Source organism: Limulus polyphemus, unplaced genomic scaffold (assembly GCF_000517525.1).
Source record: "Limulus polyphemus unplaced genomic scaffold, Limulus_polyphemus-2.1.2 Scaffold652, whole genome shotgun sequence".
In the NCBI taxonomy this organism is placed as follows: domain Eukaryota; kingdom Metazoa; phylum Arthropoda; class Merostomata; order Xiphosura; family Limulidae; genus Limulus; species Limulus polyphemus.
In genome coordinates, this window is record NW_013666262.1 from 59,380 (window position 1) to 75,524 (window position 16,145).

The 16,145-nt window shown below is 31.6% G+C and overlaps 1 protein-coding gene across 1 annotated transcript in view; it reads right to left on the minus strand.

Annotated features, from left to right (window-relative positions):
* Positions 1–16,145, minus strand: part of LOC106459720 (cytoplasmic FMR1-interacting protein-like) — a 252,512-nt gene that overhangs the window by 32,102 nt on the left and 204,265 nt on the right. Inside the window, exons 23-24 of the mRNA XM_022386248.1 lie at positions 8,269–8,416; positions 5,960–6,167 (exon numbers count right to left, since the gene is read on the minus strand). Of these exons, the coding sequence (XP_022241956.1) occupies positions 5,967–6,167; positions 8,269–8,416 (349 nt within the window). The 3' untranslated portion in view covers positions 5,960–5,966. The remainder of the gene's footprint in view (positions 1–5,959; positions 6,168–8,268; positions 8,417–16,145) is intronic.

Consider the following 16,145-nt stretch of genomic DNA (forward strand, 5'->3'; position numbering starts at 1 on the left):
TTCGATTCATTGACTTATTATATGTCCTTTGACTTGTGTACTCTCATTTAACTCTTAAAATCTGCATTTTCAGTTATATCTTGGCTAAATTACTTTTATATTATTTAATTCATAGAAGCAAAGGATGAAATTTCCTCAGAAGTTTCCCTTTGCTTCAATGCAATGTACATTTATATCTTTTCTAATTTTTTCTTCCTATTCAGTTATTGTTTGACAAGTTCTTCCTACAAATTTGCTGCACTGTGATGGTCATATCTCAGCCTGCTGTACAGTAAAAGTACAAAGTTATATCTGGGTGATCTTTCTTCTCTTGAAACTCCTGAGCTGTCAGTTGTGAAGTTCAGCAATTTCTGAAATTATCAGTACCCGTATGATCTTTCATTACAGTACTGATAATGACTCTTGAGGTTACATTATGTCATAACTCTGAACATTTCTCAATTTGCAAAACTCTCATTGGTTGGCTAGACAATCTAACTGCATTGCTATTTAGACCAATGAAGAATTGTTAGCCGAATGCAATCATAACTTCTCAAAAGTCACTTCAATGGCATATGACTCACTAATAGTGAACATTCTCTTACCCAAGTACTAGAAATACTGTTTCTCAAAGATTAAAATAATCAAAGATTTCTTTCTTTGTTATCTAGTCATGGTCATCATATGGCTAGTACATATAAACACATGCTCTACACCATCTTCATCCTGCAAACAGCACAGCTCAGATGCCACTATTGCTGGTGTCTGTATTCAGTATAAATGGGAAGTCTTGTCTGCATAACCTAACACTGGTGCATTAATTAGAGCAAGCTATTGTGACTGAAATTCCTATTCAGCCTTTAGTTTAATATACAATGTCACTCAAAAACGTGACTACCAATAATTGAAAACATGGCAAAAAAAAAGAAAAGAAAAAAGAAACTGTGGCTTGTTTTCTTGTTGTATATTAGGCCCAGTCTTCACAATTGCAATTTTGCAGAATTAGTTATTAATTATATGTCTAAGAAACTCTACATTTGTACAGATAAACTCATACCTTACTGGCTTCAGGTTCAATGTTGCCTTCATTATATGTTAAAATACCAGCCATTGGTTTTTTAAAGCAATCTGAAATGTTTAGCCAAAAGTGACTAGGTTCATTCAGACATTAAAAAAGGAAATTTCAGGACCTTCTATGACTTTTCCCAGGACTCTTGAATTCTATTATGCAGGATTAAACTGGCATTTAATTCATCAAACATGCTTTCAGCAGATATCAAATAGTTTTGGGTCTTGCGAGGCAAAATTTTTTACAATGGCCGACACTAAGTAAAAAAAATTCAATTATGATATTCAAACTGTTGAATTTGGTTTCAGATTGAGGTAATTATTTCATGTGAAATTTTTATTGAAACAGTAACCTCAGGATTTGTAGGACTTTTCCAGAAACATGACTTAAAAACAGTGGTTTCCAAGATTACTTTCAACATTGAAATTTTTTAGAGCTCATTTTCATGACTTTCCAGGATTTGAAGAGCCCAGGCAAACTCTGCAAACAGTAAAATGTAATTCACACATATTTGGTATCTTTTCCATTGTACACTAAATTTCATGACCTGTTTAAAAGATCTTGGCATATTATACAGGCCAAATGGAATGATGTAAAACACATAACTCATCCCTAGCTGGTGTAGAAACCAGTTTTAGGTTTTCAATCATCATCTAGTTTTACATGCTACTAGTCAGATGAAAGGTCTAGAGCATCCAGATATTTTCTGTCTAAGGTTGCAGAAACTCACAGACTCGAGTTCCCACATTCAACCATCTAAAATCAGCTCATAACTTTGACTTACCCTTCTCTTTCACAATCACAACTGTTGTAGAACAAGGACATTTGATCAATCATAGTATAGTGTTAGCTTTATCAAATGTGCATCATCAATGAGGTGAGTTTGTTCTGTCCAAAAACCAAATAATAAAACACCCTAAACTCTCACTGTAGCCTTCCAAATTCTTCTTGTTTTGTTTTAAGATTATCAATACAATTTTCAACAGCATCTTCATTTGACCTGAAAGCTATGTACCTGTTCATGAAGAGTGTGTAGTTGAAGCAATACTAGTCACACAATTGGGTACAGATACTTTTCCATCCAACACAATGCTGGTTATCGTTCTAACTTTAGTTATTCATCCATAGTTATTCCCTTATAATGGAACATACTTTGCATCTGATGAATTTATATCCAAGTACTGCAACATGTCATCAAGCAGGTATATTCTTTACATTGTTAAAGCTATGAGAACAATGTTGGTTCATTGCACCAAACTCCATTTCTGTGGAGCTATGGACAGCAATGTTTATTATAATTCTGAATTTACTAGGTAGTGCCTTTGTAAACATTACAACTACTAGCAGAAATACCCACCCTCTGGTCAGGTATAGCTGCTAGTTCCTGCAGAAGACTATTGAGCCTGCAGCCCAAAAACAGGCCTGCATCCTTTTCTGGAATTGTCTGACAGTTCTACAACAAGGTACTCATACTTGACATTCAATCATGTTCACCATCCATGGGAAAAAGGATTTTATTGAAATTTGAGTTTAAAAATAAGCTATCATCACAGAGTAGATTTTATTGAAGTATTTCTTTGCAGATGCAGTTATCAATGAAAGTGCCTTGCTTTTCTGTTGCAACACTCATGAGATTTTCACTAAAGAAAAACATTTTTTTTAAGTTTGTTTTTGATTGTTTTATATTTGAAACTTACTCCTTTTTTGTAATTTTTATTGGTTAAACTATGACAAAAAGTAGATCACCGAGTAGTACAGTATAATAAACCAATGAACCAGATTAAATCATGCACATCTAACTGCTTGTGTACTGCTCAAGGAGTGATGATAAAAAAATTGTTAAATTTATTTTATTTATTTAAGTTTGCTTATTTAATCTAATATTTTTTTTACTTTTTACCTTTTAGTTACTTTTGTTAAAAAATATATATGAATGAATAAAAAATATACATAAAAAACAAATTTAGAATTTACCTTAACTCTAGGTCATTTGTCATTGAGTAGTGCCTCCTTTCATAAGCCTTATTTTTTCTTACTATTTTGGGTGTCCAAAAAGTAACTAATGGAGCTTTCGAACAATAATTCAAACCAAAAATTAGAATGCTCTAAAACTACTATAATTTACTTAGCTTTCTAGCTAACCTATAAAAAGTTTTAAAAATTTCATTACTTACTGACTTCAGTCTACACATAACAAAATCTGCTCACAAAATGGCACCTTTTACCAATATAAATTAACATACAGTTTTATAAGCACGTAGTTCACAAAATTATCTTTCTAATGGTTATGAACATGTACCATTCACAAGTAGGCATGAGTAAATAAATGACTTCAAAAGAATAAAAAGTTGGAAGAAAATGAAAAAGGTGGGGGTTTCTTAATTTAAAATTTGTCCTGTCAATATCTATAGTTTGTGTACCTAACTGCTGGATACTCTGAAACTCATATAAAGGAAGAAAATCTAAAAAAAAGAATTCAGAGTGGAGAGGTGACAAAGAGAGTGATGATTGAGAATTTATTTAAATATAAAATCTTTTGTCAAATACACAGAATATGTTCACATAGATGAAAAGACAATATTAATATCAGTATAAGCTTATACGTGTTAATCAGTATTTCTCTTTTTTGACAAACAAGTCAAACTCTACCTCTGACTACTATAAATTTAAGGATTCTCACATTCCACCAATCACAACTGGCAATAAATTGTCAGAGAAACTTAACAAATTAGCTGTTAAAATCTTTAATTTTTTCTAGTCATTTAATTTCAAGTTATTTCCTCTTCAGTAAAGTCAAAAACCTGACTAATCAGCAGAAGAGTCTTTATAGTTGGATTATCTCATGTATTTTTATTCTATAATCAAATATATAATTAACTTGCCAACAAGAAAATCTTTTATAATTGGGGGGCAAACATTTTAATCTGGTGAGCTAAAGAATCACACAGTTAAATGTTGTTTCTGAATTCTATCTCTTAAGACAAAAAAAAAAAAATATGACTCTATATCAAGCTATTATTATATTTTTTAACTGGTAAATTTGTTTTCATAAATTGAAAGTTTTTTTATATTTTAATCCTGCCTGGATTCATGAGTATCTTTTTGTTGTCAGGTGCATGAATGCATACTCATTTTCAAAGTTTAAGTAAAAAAAAATGATTCTAACTTTATTTCAACACTTAGTTTTACTCAAAAATACTTAGTGTGATATGAAAAATGTAACAAGTGTTCAAAGTACTTCATTTTTTAATAATAGTTCTGACCCTCCAAGGGCATAGGTTTTGTACAATTAACCAAGTCTTATTTCTTTTGTGATTTACTTTCTTTATCTAATGATTTATTATTGTTGGCCTCCCCCTTTCATATCACATGCTATGAGGTCATAAAAGGGTGGGAACAACTACTAATGAAAAACAGCTTTGAAAGTAGCTACAATCAAAGTTTAAATACCATTGCATAACATAGATTATAAACTATTTATGTCAGTCTAGAGCAAATAAAATAGTGTGAGAGGTAATTTACAGATGTAGCTCTTCCAGAGAAGAAAAATGTAATTTAATGGGAAGTTTACAAAATTTAGGATATAACCACATATTTAAGAGTTTTTTATAGTTTCATCAGACATTCTTTTTATTCCTGAAAGTATTTTCATGTTAAATTTATTTGTTTGAAAGTTATGACAATTTTCTTCTATGACAAGACAAGCCTTATTAGGTTTAGAGATATGGTAGCAATGATAAAATATTTCGGTGACTCAAATCCTTATTTATTGAATATCATTCTACAGTTTATTGGATTCAAACAATGTACATAAATAAAAGAACTTAGAATTTATTGAAAACAAAGTGTATTTACTAGATGTACTTCTGCAGGGTCCACAGAAGTGTTCTGGTTCAAGAGTAAATAAAACCAAAATTAAAAGTAACAAATATTTTTATTTCTTGCTTTTGAAGTTCAAATGTCATGGCGTGTTTTAGCCTACAGTGTGCATAATTCTTCTTGTGATTCAGGGCATGCATACGTTTAACTGACATCACAACAGTTCAAATTGAAATGTTAAGAATCCCTTATGTGAGATCATTTTACTGTCTACTGACTGACTGACAGACAACACAACTGTATAGTGGTACAACTGGTTAAAACAGGTGACCTCTCCAGGTGACCTCAGGCCCCCTTTTGTGGAAATTAGATAAAAACAAATTCTGACAAAGAATATTGTTAGAAAAATACTATTACCTGGTTTGAAATGTCAAGTTAAGAAGAATGTGGAAAACAAGAGAGATCTGCATTTAATTGACTTTTTTATCATAACTTTTAGCACTGTATTGAATATAGAATGAAGAAAATAAAGATTTTAATTAGATTTTTAATGTAACATTGTAAAAGGTCATGAAATGTGCAAACATCAATGCCAAGATGAGAAGTGTTAATTAAAATTAACTAAAATAAAATGTTAAAACAAAAGAATTATTCTTAATGTTTTGTTTTTCAAAAAGTGTCTCACAAAAAAATTCTGGAAATTTCATAACATAAAAAATAATAGAAAAATTAAATCAAATTATATGGATTTTTTTAAAGCTGAAACTATACACTATTTAGAAAGTATGTCCTAAGATTCATGCAGATTTGGTTAGGTATTTCTACTGTATGAAGAAAAGATTACTATTTCCAAATATAAAAAGTAAAGTCACTGGCATGAGTAAGCAAACTAAGACAGGAAAATAGTGGCATGCCTTAAAACCAGGTAGCCCCCAGTGGTATGTCTGCGAACTTGCAATGTTAGAAACCGGGTTTCGATACTCTTGGTGGGCAGAGCACAGATAGACCATTGTGTAGCTTTGTGCTTAGCTTCAAACAAACAAACAATAAAACCAGGTAAATTACATAAAAAGTTAAGTTGTGTACACATACCTAGCTTTCATTTCAAGATATTCTCTGGTCTTTGATAGATGGTGTTAACACTGGAAAGTGAAGGATGAATGGGTGGTTGAAAACACCTGACATGTTCCACTGGAAGATTGTCTGTGTCACTTGTCTTCAAATATTTGTTTAGCACAGCAAAGATTTGGCTGTTCAGTACTTGAAATCTGCGGATCCTGTCAACCATCTTCTTTAGAGGCTACAGAGAATCAGTATGGTTTTCAGACAAAACTAATGATAAATAGATAAATTCTTCTGCTCTTTCAACAGGCAAAGTTTAAGTTTCCAATACAACTATTCAAATACACAATTTTTTTTTAATATGTTACAAAAGAAGGAATTATTTGTCAGCTATGGACAATATGGAAACTTACTAATCATACAACATTAAGAATAACTGGTTTTTCTGAGGCAAAAAAAGAAAGAAAATTTCCAAGCACAATTTTTAAATTAACTTTTAACTTTAATGAACTACTTGTCTTGTGTTCTGTATAATTAACAATGATATTTACAAGCAAAAAAAGATGAGAAGTACCACACGATCACATAGTATAGTTTCAGTATATTTAATTTCTAATAGACACATCCAAGTACATATATTTTACAGGAACGTTGTTATTTAGGAATTAACAATAAACAAATAGCAACACCAAGAAAGTGTTTGTGGAAAGCACAATATAATCTAAAGGCTTTTAACTACAAACAGACATGAACTGTTTGTTCTTGTATAAGTGCTGTATAGCAACAATCAAAAACTGAAGTTAGTTTAAGTTTGGTCACCAAAAGTTGCCTGTCACATTGTGTTGAGAGGGCAAATTTTTAAGTGTGTACAAATAACCTTGATATTAGCAATTTGCTAAGTAAAAAAATGTTCAGATTTTCTTTAAAAAATTTAACACAAAAGTTTTTGCCTCAAATATATTTTTCACAAAATGTGCAAATGACAACCACCAACAGAAACATTATTAATGTCTTATGCTTAGATTGTTGAAAATTTTCCAGTAAACAACAGCATTTTATTCATATTATATTATCTTTCGGCCTCCAATTCACAAATGATGTATTGTCTATTCGTCACATAAACAATGGAGATGACCTTACACTATAAAGAACAACTCAGAATGTTTTGTAACCCATAGAAATATTACAGCATGAGGTGTACGACAAACAACAAATTAATAAAAATGTTATTCAGGAAACTCAACATTATTAATATGTAAAGAAATGAAATTTGATTAGTTTGATAAAGTAAACAACTGTTTGTGGTTCTGTCTGCTCTCCAATCATTGCATGGAATCACTGGGTTTCTGCTTGATGTCATAACAAAATTATTTACCTTCTTGATACAGCAATTCAATAAGGCCAGAGCAATTGCTGTCAACATAATCTGTGTTTAGGACTGATTATCAATAAATAGCTAATGTTTTCCATGATAAATACATAAATACTCGTGTATTTCTTGACTGACAAAGACTGCTGGTAACTTGAGGGTCGAAGCAGCAGCAAACAAAAAAGAACCAGTAGTTGTTAGCTGCAAAATTCATGTCTTGATAAATATAACTATGCTGTTTGAAAGGTAGCACATAGAGAAATTACACAGGACAAAACTAGAATTATAAATGTATAATTTAAATAAAAAATTAAGAAATAAAACTGCTGCTATAATAATTTAAAATTTTACTAAAGTAATTTGAATTTTTAAAATAATGACATATAATTGTAGAAAATATATGATGTATACATTACAAACAAAGAACTGCAAACAGACCTTTTTTATAAATACATAGTTTCAAATAACATAATTATACACACCTACGTTAGTTTAAAAAATCAAATTCACTTACTCAATTATAAGAACTTATAAAAATAAAGAAAAATGTAACATCTGCTATATCCAGTGTTGATGATGCCTTTCTCCAATACTAGGGTTCATCAGGACAGCAGGAATATGACATAGTAGTAGGAGAGATGCTATTTATATCAACAGTTACTTGAACAACTGTTTCTGTGTGAATTATATTAAGGTGGTGAACTATGAGTTTTATAAACTCTATTTAAGTCATTAAATGTAAAAATTATGTTTATGATTTTCATTAACATCAGATTTATCTATTTACTTTACATTGTAATAGCAACAGTTTTACTTTGTAATCATTGAAAGATTGGGCAGTCATATGAAATGCTAAAAATTGTTGGGGAAGGGGAAAATATTTTCCCACTTACACCCTTCTCTCTATATATTTACCTACAGTCTATCTAAGATGATAGAAAACATTTACAATGTAATTTATGATACTTACAATACCCTTCACCATGTCATCTTTTCCATCCACTCGCTGAACTCGAAGGATGTGGTAACAAAAGTCCAGAGCTTCAAACCTACGTTGCTGTCCCAACAACACAATGATGGCACATCCAGCCCAATGTAAGCCTTCACCAAACAGTTGTCTATAAGAAATAAAATTTATTGTAAATTTTCCTTCTTAAAAATATACTAAATTCTGAAGAGATAAATTCATAAGAAATTTTACTAACTTTTAGGAATTTTGAAGCACAACCCTTTTCCATTGCAGTTACTATATTTAACAGCCATAGTAATATGGCAGACTGACTAGATTTAAAATACTGATAAATTAAATTTAAAGTAAAATAATCAAATAATTACTAATTTTGACAATTTTACTTTTGTTCAGTCTTTTTTTGTTCATCTTCAGTTTTTGTGTGATTGTGAAAAATTTGGTTAAAATGTTTGTTAAAATTCAAACTTTAATCTTAAAGCCAAATAATGATAAAACATTTAGACTTTAAAGCTCAAAAATGTATATAAATGTTATCTGAACATAGCTTTTGTCATGAAACCAAGCAATAAATTCAGGCATTTTTTCTCTGCACTTTCCAATCATCAGTTAAAACAATTCACTTATCTTTTCTTTACTAAAGCTTTTATATGTTTGCATAGCTTTATGGTGAAAGCTTCATTCTGATCTGTTAGAGTAAGAAAGCAATACATATATATCATTCTTTCACTTAATGTCACACTAAACTGAAATGGATAAAGCAATGTTTTAAAAATAGAATAAATTTCCTACACTAAGCGAACAAGGTGATAGGCTTCATATCACTAATGTGCCACAATGTTTTACCTGACTGTATCTTCACTCAGTGTAAATTATAAACAAGTTCACAAACAATTTGAGAAAATGGTTTTGCTAGTTACGGATAGGCTTGAAACTGCCTATCCTTGTATTCTCTCAAATCCTTAAATCTACCACACCTTCAATTATTCTATATACAACAGTAGGTTGTCAGCTTTGATTACAGCATTTCATTCACTAGGCAGTGATGAGCTAGCTACACTTCATCCCATTCATTCTGGAATGAGTTCTTCTATTCAGGATTGCCAAACAGTGGTAGATCTTGCACCTTATTTACTCAGTAAAAACATAAAAACTAATATGCAACAAAATACCTTTGGAAGCCATCCTAAAAAAAGTCCTTTATTCTAAGAAACAGTTTTAGATAAACTTTTAATTTGGGTTTCAGAGTATGATCTGCTTAAGGGGAAAACTAGGTTTTTCTTGACTAACATAGAATGTTAGCCTATATAATGTATAACAAATAGTATGTTACTTTGGTACAGTACACCATAAAATACAAGTGGTTGCAGCTTTATTTACACATTTGCAGACTGTGTCCATCAACAAAGTTAGCATGGAATTCAATCACTTTCAAAATTTCTCAATTCATATACCGTTTCATGTATTGATGTATAGGTTGAAACAGTTCAATAAAGTTTTTTAATTAATACTTTTACTAAACTGGTTTTAAAAACAATGGATACAAACTGACAGTCTACAATTAACCCATGGGATTTTAAGTTATAATTAAGAATCAAATTCGTGTTCTCTTGTAAATTTAACATTAAGATATTTACTGATCAGTAATATAAGTGTTTTTAACTTGAAAATAATGTACTGTAAACAAAATCATACTGTAAAGTGGTTTAAATAGAATAAGAAATTATTTTAGGCACTCTATTTCAATATGACTTAAAAACAAATTAGAAATAGCAATTAAAAGATTAGATCATACACCAATCCCACCAGTTTGATGACAGATATTTCTATTAAACATAAAATGTAATCTTTAATAGTGAAGGACACTAACTTAGATTGCATATTTTTTTGAATAATCCAGAGTATTTGAGGAAAAACAAGTTGTGTAGATAAGTCACTAATTTATTGCATATGAAAATTTTTGTATGATGGTCAAGCATATTTGTGTATATAAGGCAGAGTTATCTCAGTTATAAGGGGAATACAAATATTTAGATACATTCTACATTAGAGGAGAGATTACTTAAAAAATAACATAGTTATTTTAAATTGACAACTTATATTTCATCTCTCTCTCTAATGAAATGCATTTACACTTATGGGCACAAACTGATGGAGGTGAGCTGTGAGGCAGTGTTGAGCCTCTCTGTAGTAGGAAGTATACTACCATGGTAATTATGGGCCAAATTGAGCTACCACAAGTATCTTGTCACTTCATGGCTCTAGAGCAGGAACACAACACTTGTCCAAATGTAGGGGTCCTTAACCAGCCAACTACACTGTACCCTCAATGTTAATAATTTTTCAGTCTGGTGTTGGTTGAGAGTCTGTGAACTGAGAGACAGCCTAATGCTGAATCTTTACAGTTGAGTGCTCAATTCAGTCAAGTGTGTGTGGATGAAGAGAAGCAGCATCACAACTGCATTGATCAGCAAAATTAATATGCAAGCTAGAGATATTTTGAGAAACCAATGACTGAAAGGGCTTTGCAACCATTGCTTTCTGAGCTATCAGGTTGTAATGTCTGATAAAATGTATGGACTAAGTTTTGTAATTATCAATCAACTGTCACTGATGCTTTGCAAGGAACACTTAATATCTAACCAAATGGTACAAGATTTCCACAACCACCAGTTGAGTGCTCACTAGAGTCCCTTAGTGTATATGAACACATATAACACCTCAATGTATACTTGGCTGCAGTGAATCTGAATAGTATGGTTGATATTTCATTGGAATTGCCTGTATTTACTTTTCTGTGATACTAATCGTAACAAATGGTTGACTTGTGAGTGTCAATATGAGTGCTAATTCTACTACTAGAAGTATGAATATACTTTACTGTGGACTATTGTTTTGACAATAAAGTTAGAAAAAAACAAACTTTATTCCCCCAGATGATTTTCTTTTTCTTTCAACCTAATTTTGCCATTGTGATTTCATCAGGGCTTGTTAAATTGGTTAATATAAATAGATATGTTTTACCTAGAATGGTATTAGAATGTGATGGACATATAAGGTAACAACCATATAAATTTTTAATCCTAACTATAAGAACTTTAGCTGAAATCTTTGTACAGATGATTTTTTTCAGTGATTTCTTATTTCATAATGCTTATAAAACACGTTGAGTTTCACTGCTTACAGATGGCAACACATTACAGCATATATATTGATATATAGTTCATAGGAATATACCAAATTGGTCATCACGGTTGTAGTGCATGATACCAGAGGTGATCTGTCCACAGCTACTAGCATATGTGATGTGTACTGTGGAAACATGCGTATATGGCAATGTATGTGTATTAATCATTATATGTGATGTATAACAAATATGAATCAATATCTGAAAAAACAAATGGTAAATAACATTTGAGTGAGATCTCAAGAACTTGAAGTTTGAAGTTAACTTTTTGGTTATTGGCCTGTGATGCATTATTTAAAGATACAGCAAACCTATTATTTTCATTACTTTGGAAGAGAGAATATTTTAGTTTTGATGCTGAAATGTTTGGAAGGTAGTGACTTTTTCTGAAAAACACAAGAGTAACAATTAAACTCCTGCTATGTTAGTCAGAAAACACTGTTTGACCTACTGTTTTGCTAGTAGTAGCCACAAACTTTTCAACTTGATCAAACTGACTTGTTTGTGGGTAGGTGAAACTAAAGGGGTAAAGTGAATGAAACACACAAACAGTATGTATAAATGTAACCAATGTTTTACTTAACTCTCTCAACACAGGCTTGGTCGATTTGACCAACCACATAACTTCTTTGTGCTCGTTAAAAGTCTTTATAGATTTGATACTACTAACTTTCAATATAGTATGTATATCTTTACAAAATTTAACAGTCTTTCAGTAAACATTACAAATCTTTCACATACAAAAAATTATATTTTCAGCAAAGTATTAGGTAGTCAAGAAATTAATGTCACTTTTTTTTAGATGAACAAACTCGAACAACTTATACTAATTGGTATAACATAAACAAAAAGTAGTTTAATAAAATTTTGAAAGTAAGACACTAAAACTTTGTGTCATGTGCAATGACTGAACTGAGAGTAATCTTAAGTTATGTGGATGATGTGCAAGTCCTGAGCAGCCTAGCCTTTTTTATGTGTGTATAAAGCCAGGTCCTATTACTTATAATCAAAACATAGAGAACATACAAAATACTGATATAAATTCTACTTTGCAGAAGATATCATTTTAGATAAAGCTTATTTCTAATTGAGAACTTAAACTTCATCTCTCTCTCTATGTGATGAAGACCATTTACACTTGTTGTGATTGTGTCTATTGTAAATAAAGACAGTGACTGTGTGCAAACTTGCATCCAGTATCTTTCTTGTAACTCAATCTCAGCCATGGGCACAGAAAACTATATGCACTACTCTGTGATATAGTATCAGTAGTCTTCCTGTTATCTTGCAGATCATGCAGGCAATTCTGAGAGAAATAAGAGCAATCTGAGAATATAATATATAAGTATGAAAATTTGATACCATAGAATTATCTGATTTATAAACTTTAGCTTTACTACGCATATTCTTCAACAAATGAATTATATGTGTGCTTCCAGAATTAGAATTACATAAAAATGTTAAAGCTTTTATTGACCTTACTAAGATTAAAGAATTAATAATTCAAAACCAAACAATAGTAATGGAATAGTTATGTTAAAAAGTAATAGTCATACTGCCAAAGTAATTGAAACAATAGCTGAAAGAAGGAAATCATTACATTAAATAAAGATCCAACTACTATAAGAGAAAATCACATGTAAGCTACAGAAGTATCTTTACACTTGAAGACTATTGTGAAAGTATTTAAAAACAAATTTGTTTTCCTGAATCCCATTCATAGATTATATATGGTAACTAGAGTACATTAATTGTGAACTTGGACTAAGGAGGAACTACCCTACGAGGAATTCATCCCAGTGTTGTGATGATCCATACCACAGACACAGTCTTCTTCAAAACAATGAATCTGAAAGTGAACCAGAGTAGAATTCAGCAAAAGATGTGAAAATTACTGATCAGTCTTTGAATATCTTGAATCTCGGGGGTTTGAATACCCAAATAATTTCAATAGCATTAATCTAATAGCTTCAGCTGATTTCCTAACTCAAATGGACTTTAATCACAAAGGTGAACATGATACTCGCTAGGCAGGAAAAAGAAATGAGAAAAACAAACAAACAAAACAAATGCATACAATTCCAAGTATGCATAAAAACTACCAAAAAGAGTTGGGATTAACAATATATTTTACAAAGGTATAAAATGAAATGTTAACATCTTGACCAGTAGAAATGATATGTGAATGTTGGATATAAATATTACTAAGTGACTGGCCCTGAAATTCTGACAGTAGATAGATGATGATATTTTTGTCATATCACACAAAAAATTATCAGAATGAGGGTTATAATTAAACTGGAGTATGAGTTAGACTACTGTAGAACAAGTGTTAACTTATTAACACTTGACTATAAGACCACCATTAGTGCAAAACATTTGCATAGTTATCAGGTAATTACTAAATAGCATAAAAGTTCTGAAATCATTTAACCATTTCTACTGCAGAAATCCTTTATTATTTTCAGATCATCACCACTGCATAAAACTTTTATAACATTTTACACTGATTAATATAGTTACTGTTGGATATACAAGCTTTTTTAGTGTAAGTGTTATTATTTTGTGTATTTAGTTGAAGGTGTTAGTTGTGACAAATTTTGTTTGTAACTCCATATGAATTGTACATTGTGTTTGCAATTACATTGTTGTCTAGGCTTTACTAATATTGTTGATGTCACCTTTATCAAGTCTTCAGTGTTTTTCTTTTTACTTCAACTGAGTATCATTACATTATAGCATCACTCACATTGGTCATAGAAACTTCCAGGCCTCAGTTGGGCAAGGATGTATATATATATATATATATATATGTAGGTGACAGAGTGAGAGCAAGTTAGTAGAGAAAAAGTAAAGTGAAGTTCAATCAAAGAAAAAAGTTACAAAACGTGAAGTTAATCGGCATGTGAGTGGTTAGCCTTAACTCTTTCAACACAGGCTTGGTGCCAGGGACCAACCACGTGACCATTTTTACTTGTATATAGTTTTAATATTATAAGTTTTAATACAGTATGTGTATTTTCACAAAATTTGGCAGATTTTTAATAAACATTACATGTCGTTTGTACAAAAAAAAATCATTTTTTTTTTTTATGAAGTATTTTTGTTAACAATTTATCCATGAATGAATCAAGTATTTTTTTTACTACTCCAAGAGTAAATTGATTTTTATGTAAAGATTCAGTTCTCCTTGATTCTGTCTTATGGAAAGATCAAGAAGTGGCTTGATGGTCTTTATCAGATGAAGATGTACAGGAACCACCCAGGCCAGGTACATCTAGACAAGCAACATCATCACCACAAAAAAGAGGCAGGGCTACGAAGGGTAGGGGAAGGGGTAGAGACACAGTGTGTACTAGGACTGTCCCTTCCCAGCAGGAGAAGCCTCTCACCTGGGAGTAGATCACCAAAGAGGATCAAAGAAACATACCTCCATTCAACAGAGGTGAACCTGTGTTCAGACAGGTCAGGTCACCTCTTTCAACACAATTATTGATTTATTTAAACTTCTATTCACTGTAGATACTCTAAGTATAATTGTGAAGGAAACAAACCAGTTTGAAAACTACAGATGCCAGCAGGTTTTTAGCTATCCACACTTACTTTCATTTCAATAATAATTGTAATGCTCTTCCTAGAACTGACCTTAACTATGATAAGCTTTTTAAAGTTGGACCTATCATGGACCATCTACTAAACTCTTTTGTTTCTAACTATTCTCCTAACAGAGAACTAACTATAGATGAACAGATGCTGGGCACAAAATGTAGAATTGGTTTCCTTCAATATTTAAAAAAGAAATCTGTCAAGTGGAAAATCAAGTTGTGGTTCCTGGCAGAAACTGTGAGTGGATACTGTATGAAGTTTAAAATTTAAACAGGCAAAGAGGGCAAATTCCAGCTAAAGGCCTAGCAGACAAGGTTGTGATGGAACTGATGGACAAGTACAACAAACTAGGACACTGAGTTTTCATGAACAACTTTTACACTTCCCCTCATCTACTTGACAAACTACTGACTATGGAAACCTATGCTTGTGGGACATGCAGGAAAGACAGACTGTATTTACCAAAGCAACTGGTTTGTACAATCATACAGAGAAGGGAAGCACCTATTTTTAAATGTGGAACTCTGACAGCTGTGAAGTGGACTGACAAATGAGACATTTATGTACTTTTAACTTTACACTAAAATAATATGACAACTGTGACAAGAAGAGGGAGGGATGCTGAGGTTACAAAACCTCAGTTAACTGTGGATTACAATAAGTTTATGGGAGGGGTAGACCTGAATGACCAACAATTAAGTTACCATTCTACTGAGCGAAGGACAATAAAATGGTATAAAACTGTTGGACTTGACAGTTGTAAATGCTTACATTTTGTACAAACAACAAACTAATCAGCTGGCATTATCCCAGAAGGCCTTCAGAATGGACCTGGTAACAGCTCTTATTGCAGAGATCTATAGTCAGCAGTTGGAATGTTTAAATCAAGTCCTTCACTCATCAATCAGAAAGGTGTTCTTCTCCATGACAATGCACGTCCACATGTGGCACGTTTAACGCAGCACAAGATTATGGAGTTGGGTTGGGAAGTTCTCCCCTACCCACTATATTCTCCAGATATGGCACCATCAGATTACCTCTTTTTCATTCGCTCTAACACCATCTTAATAGGAAAGAGGACATCGAC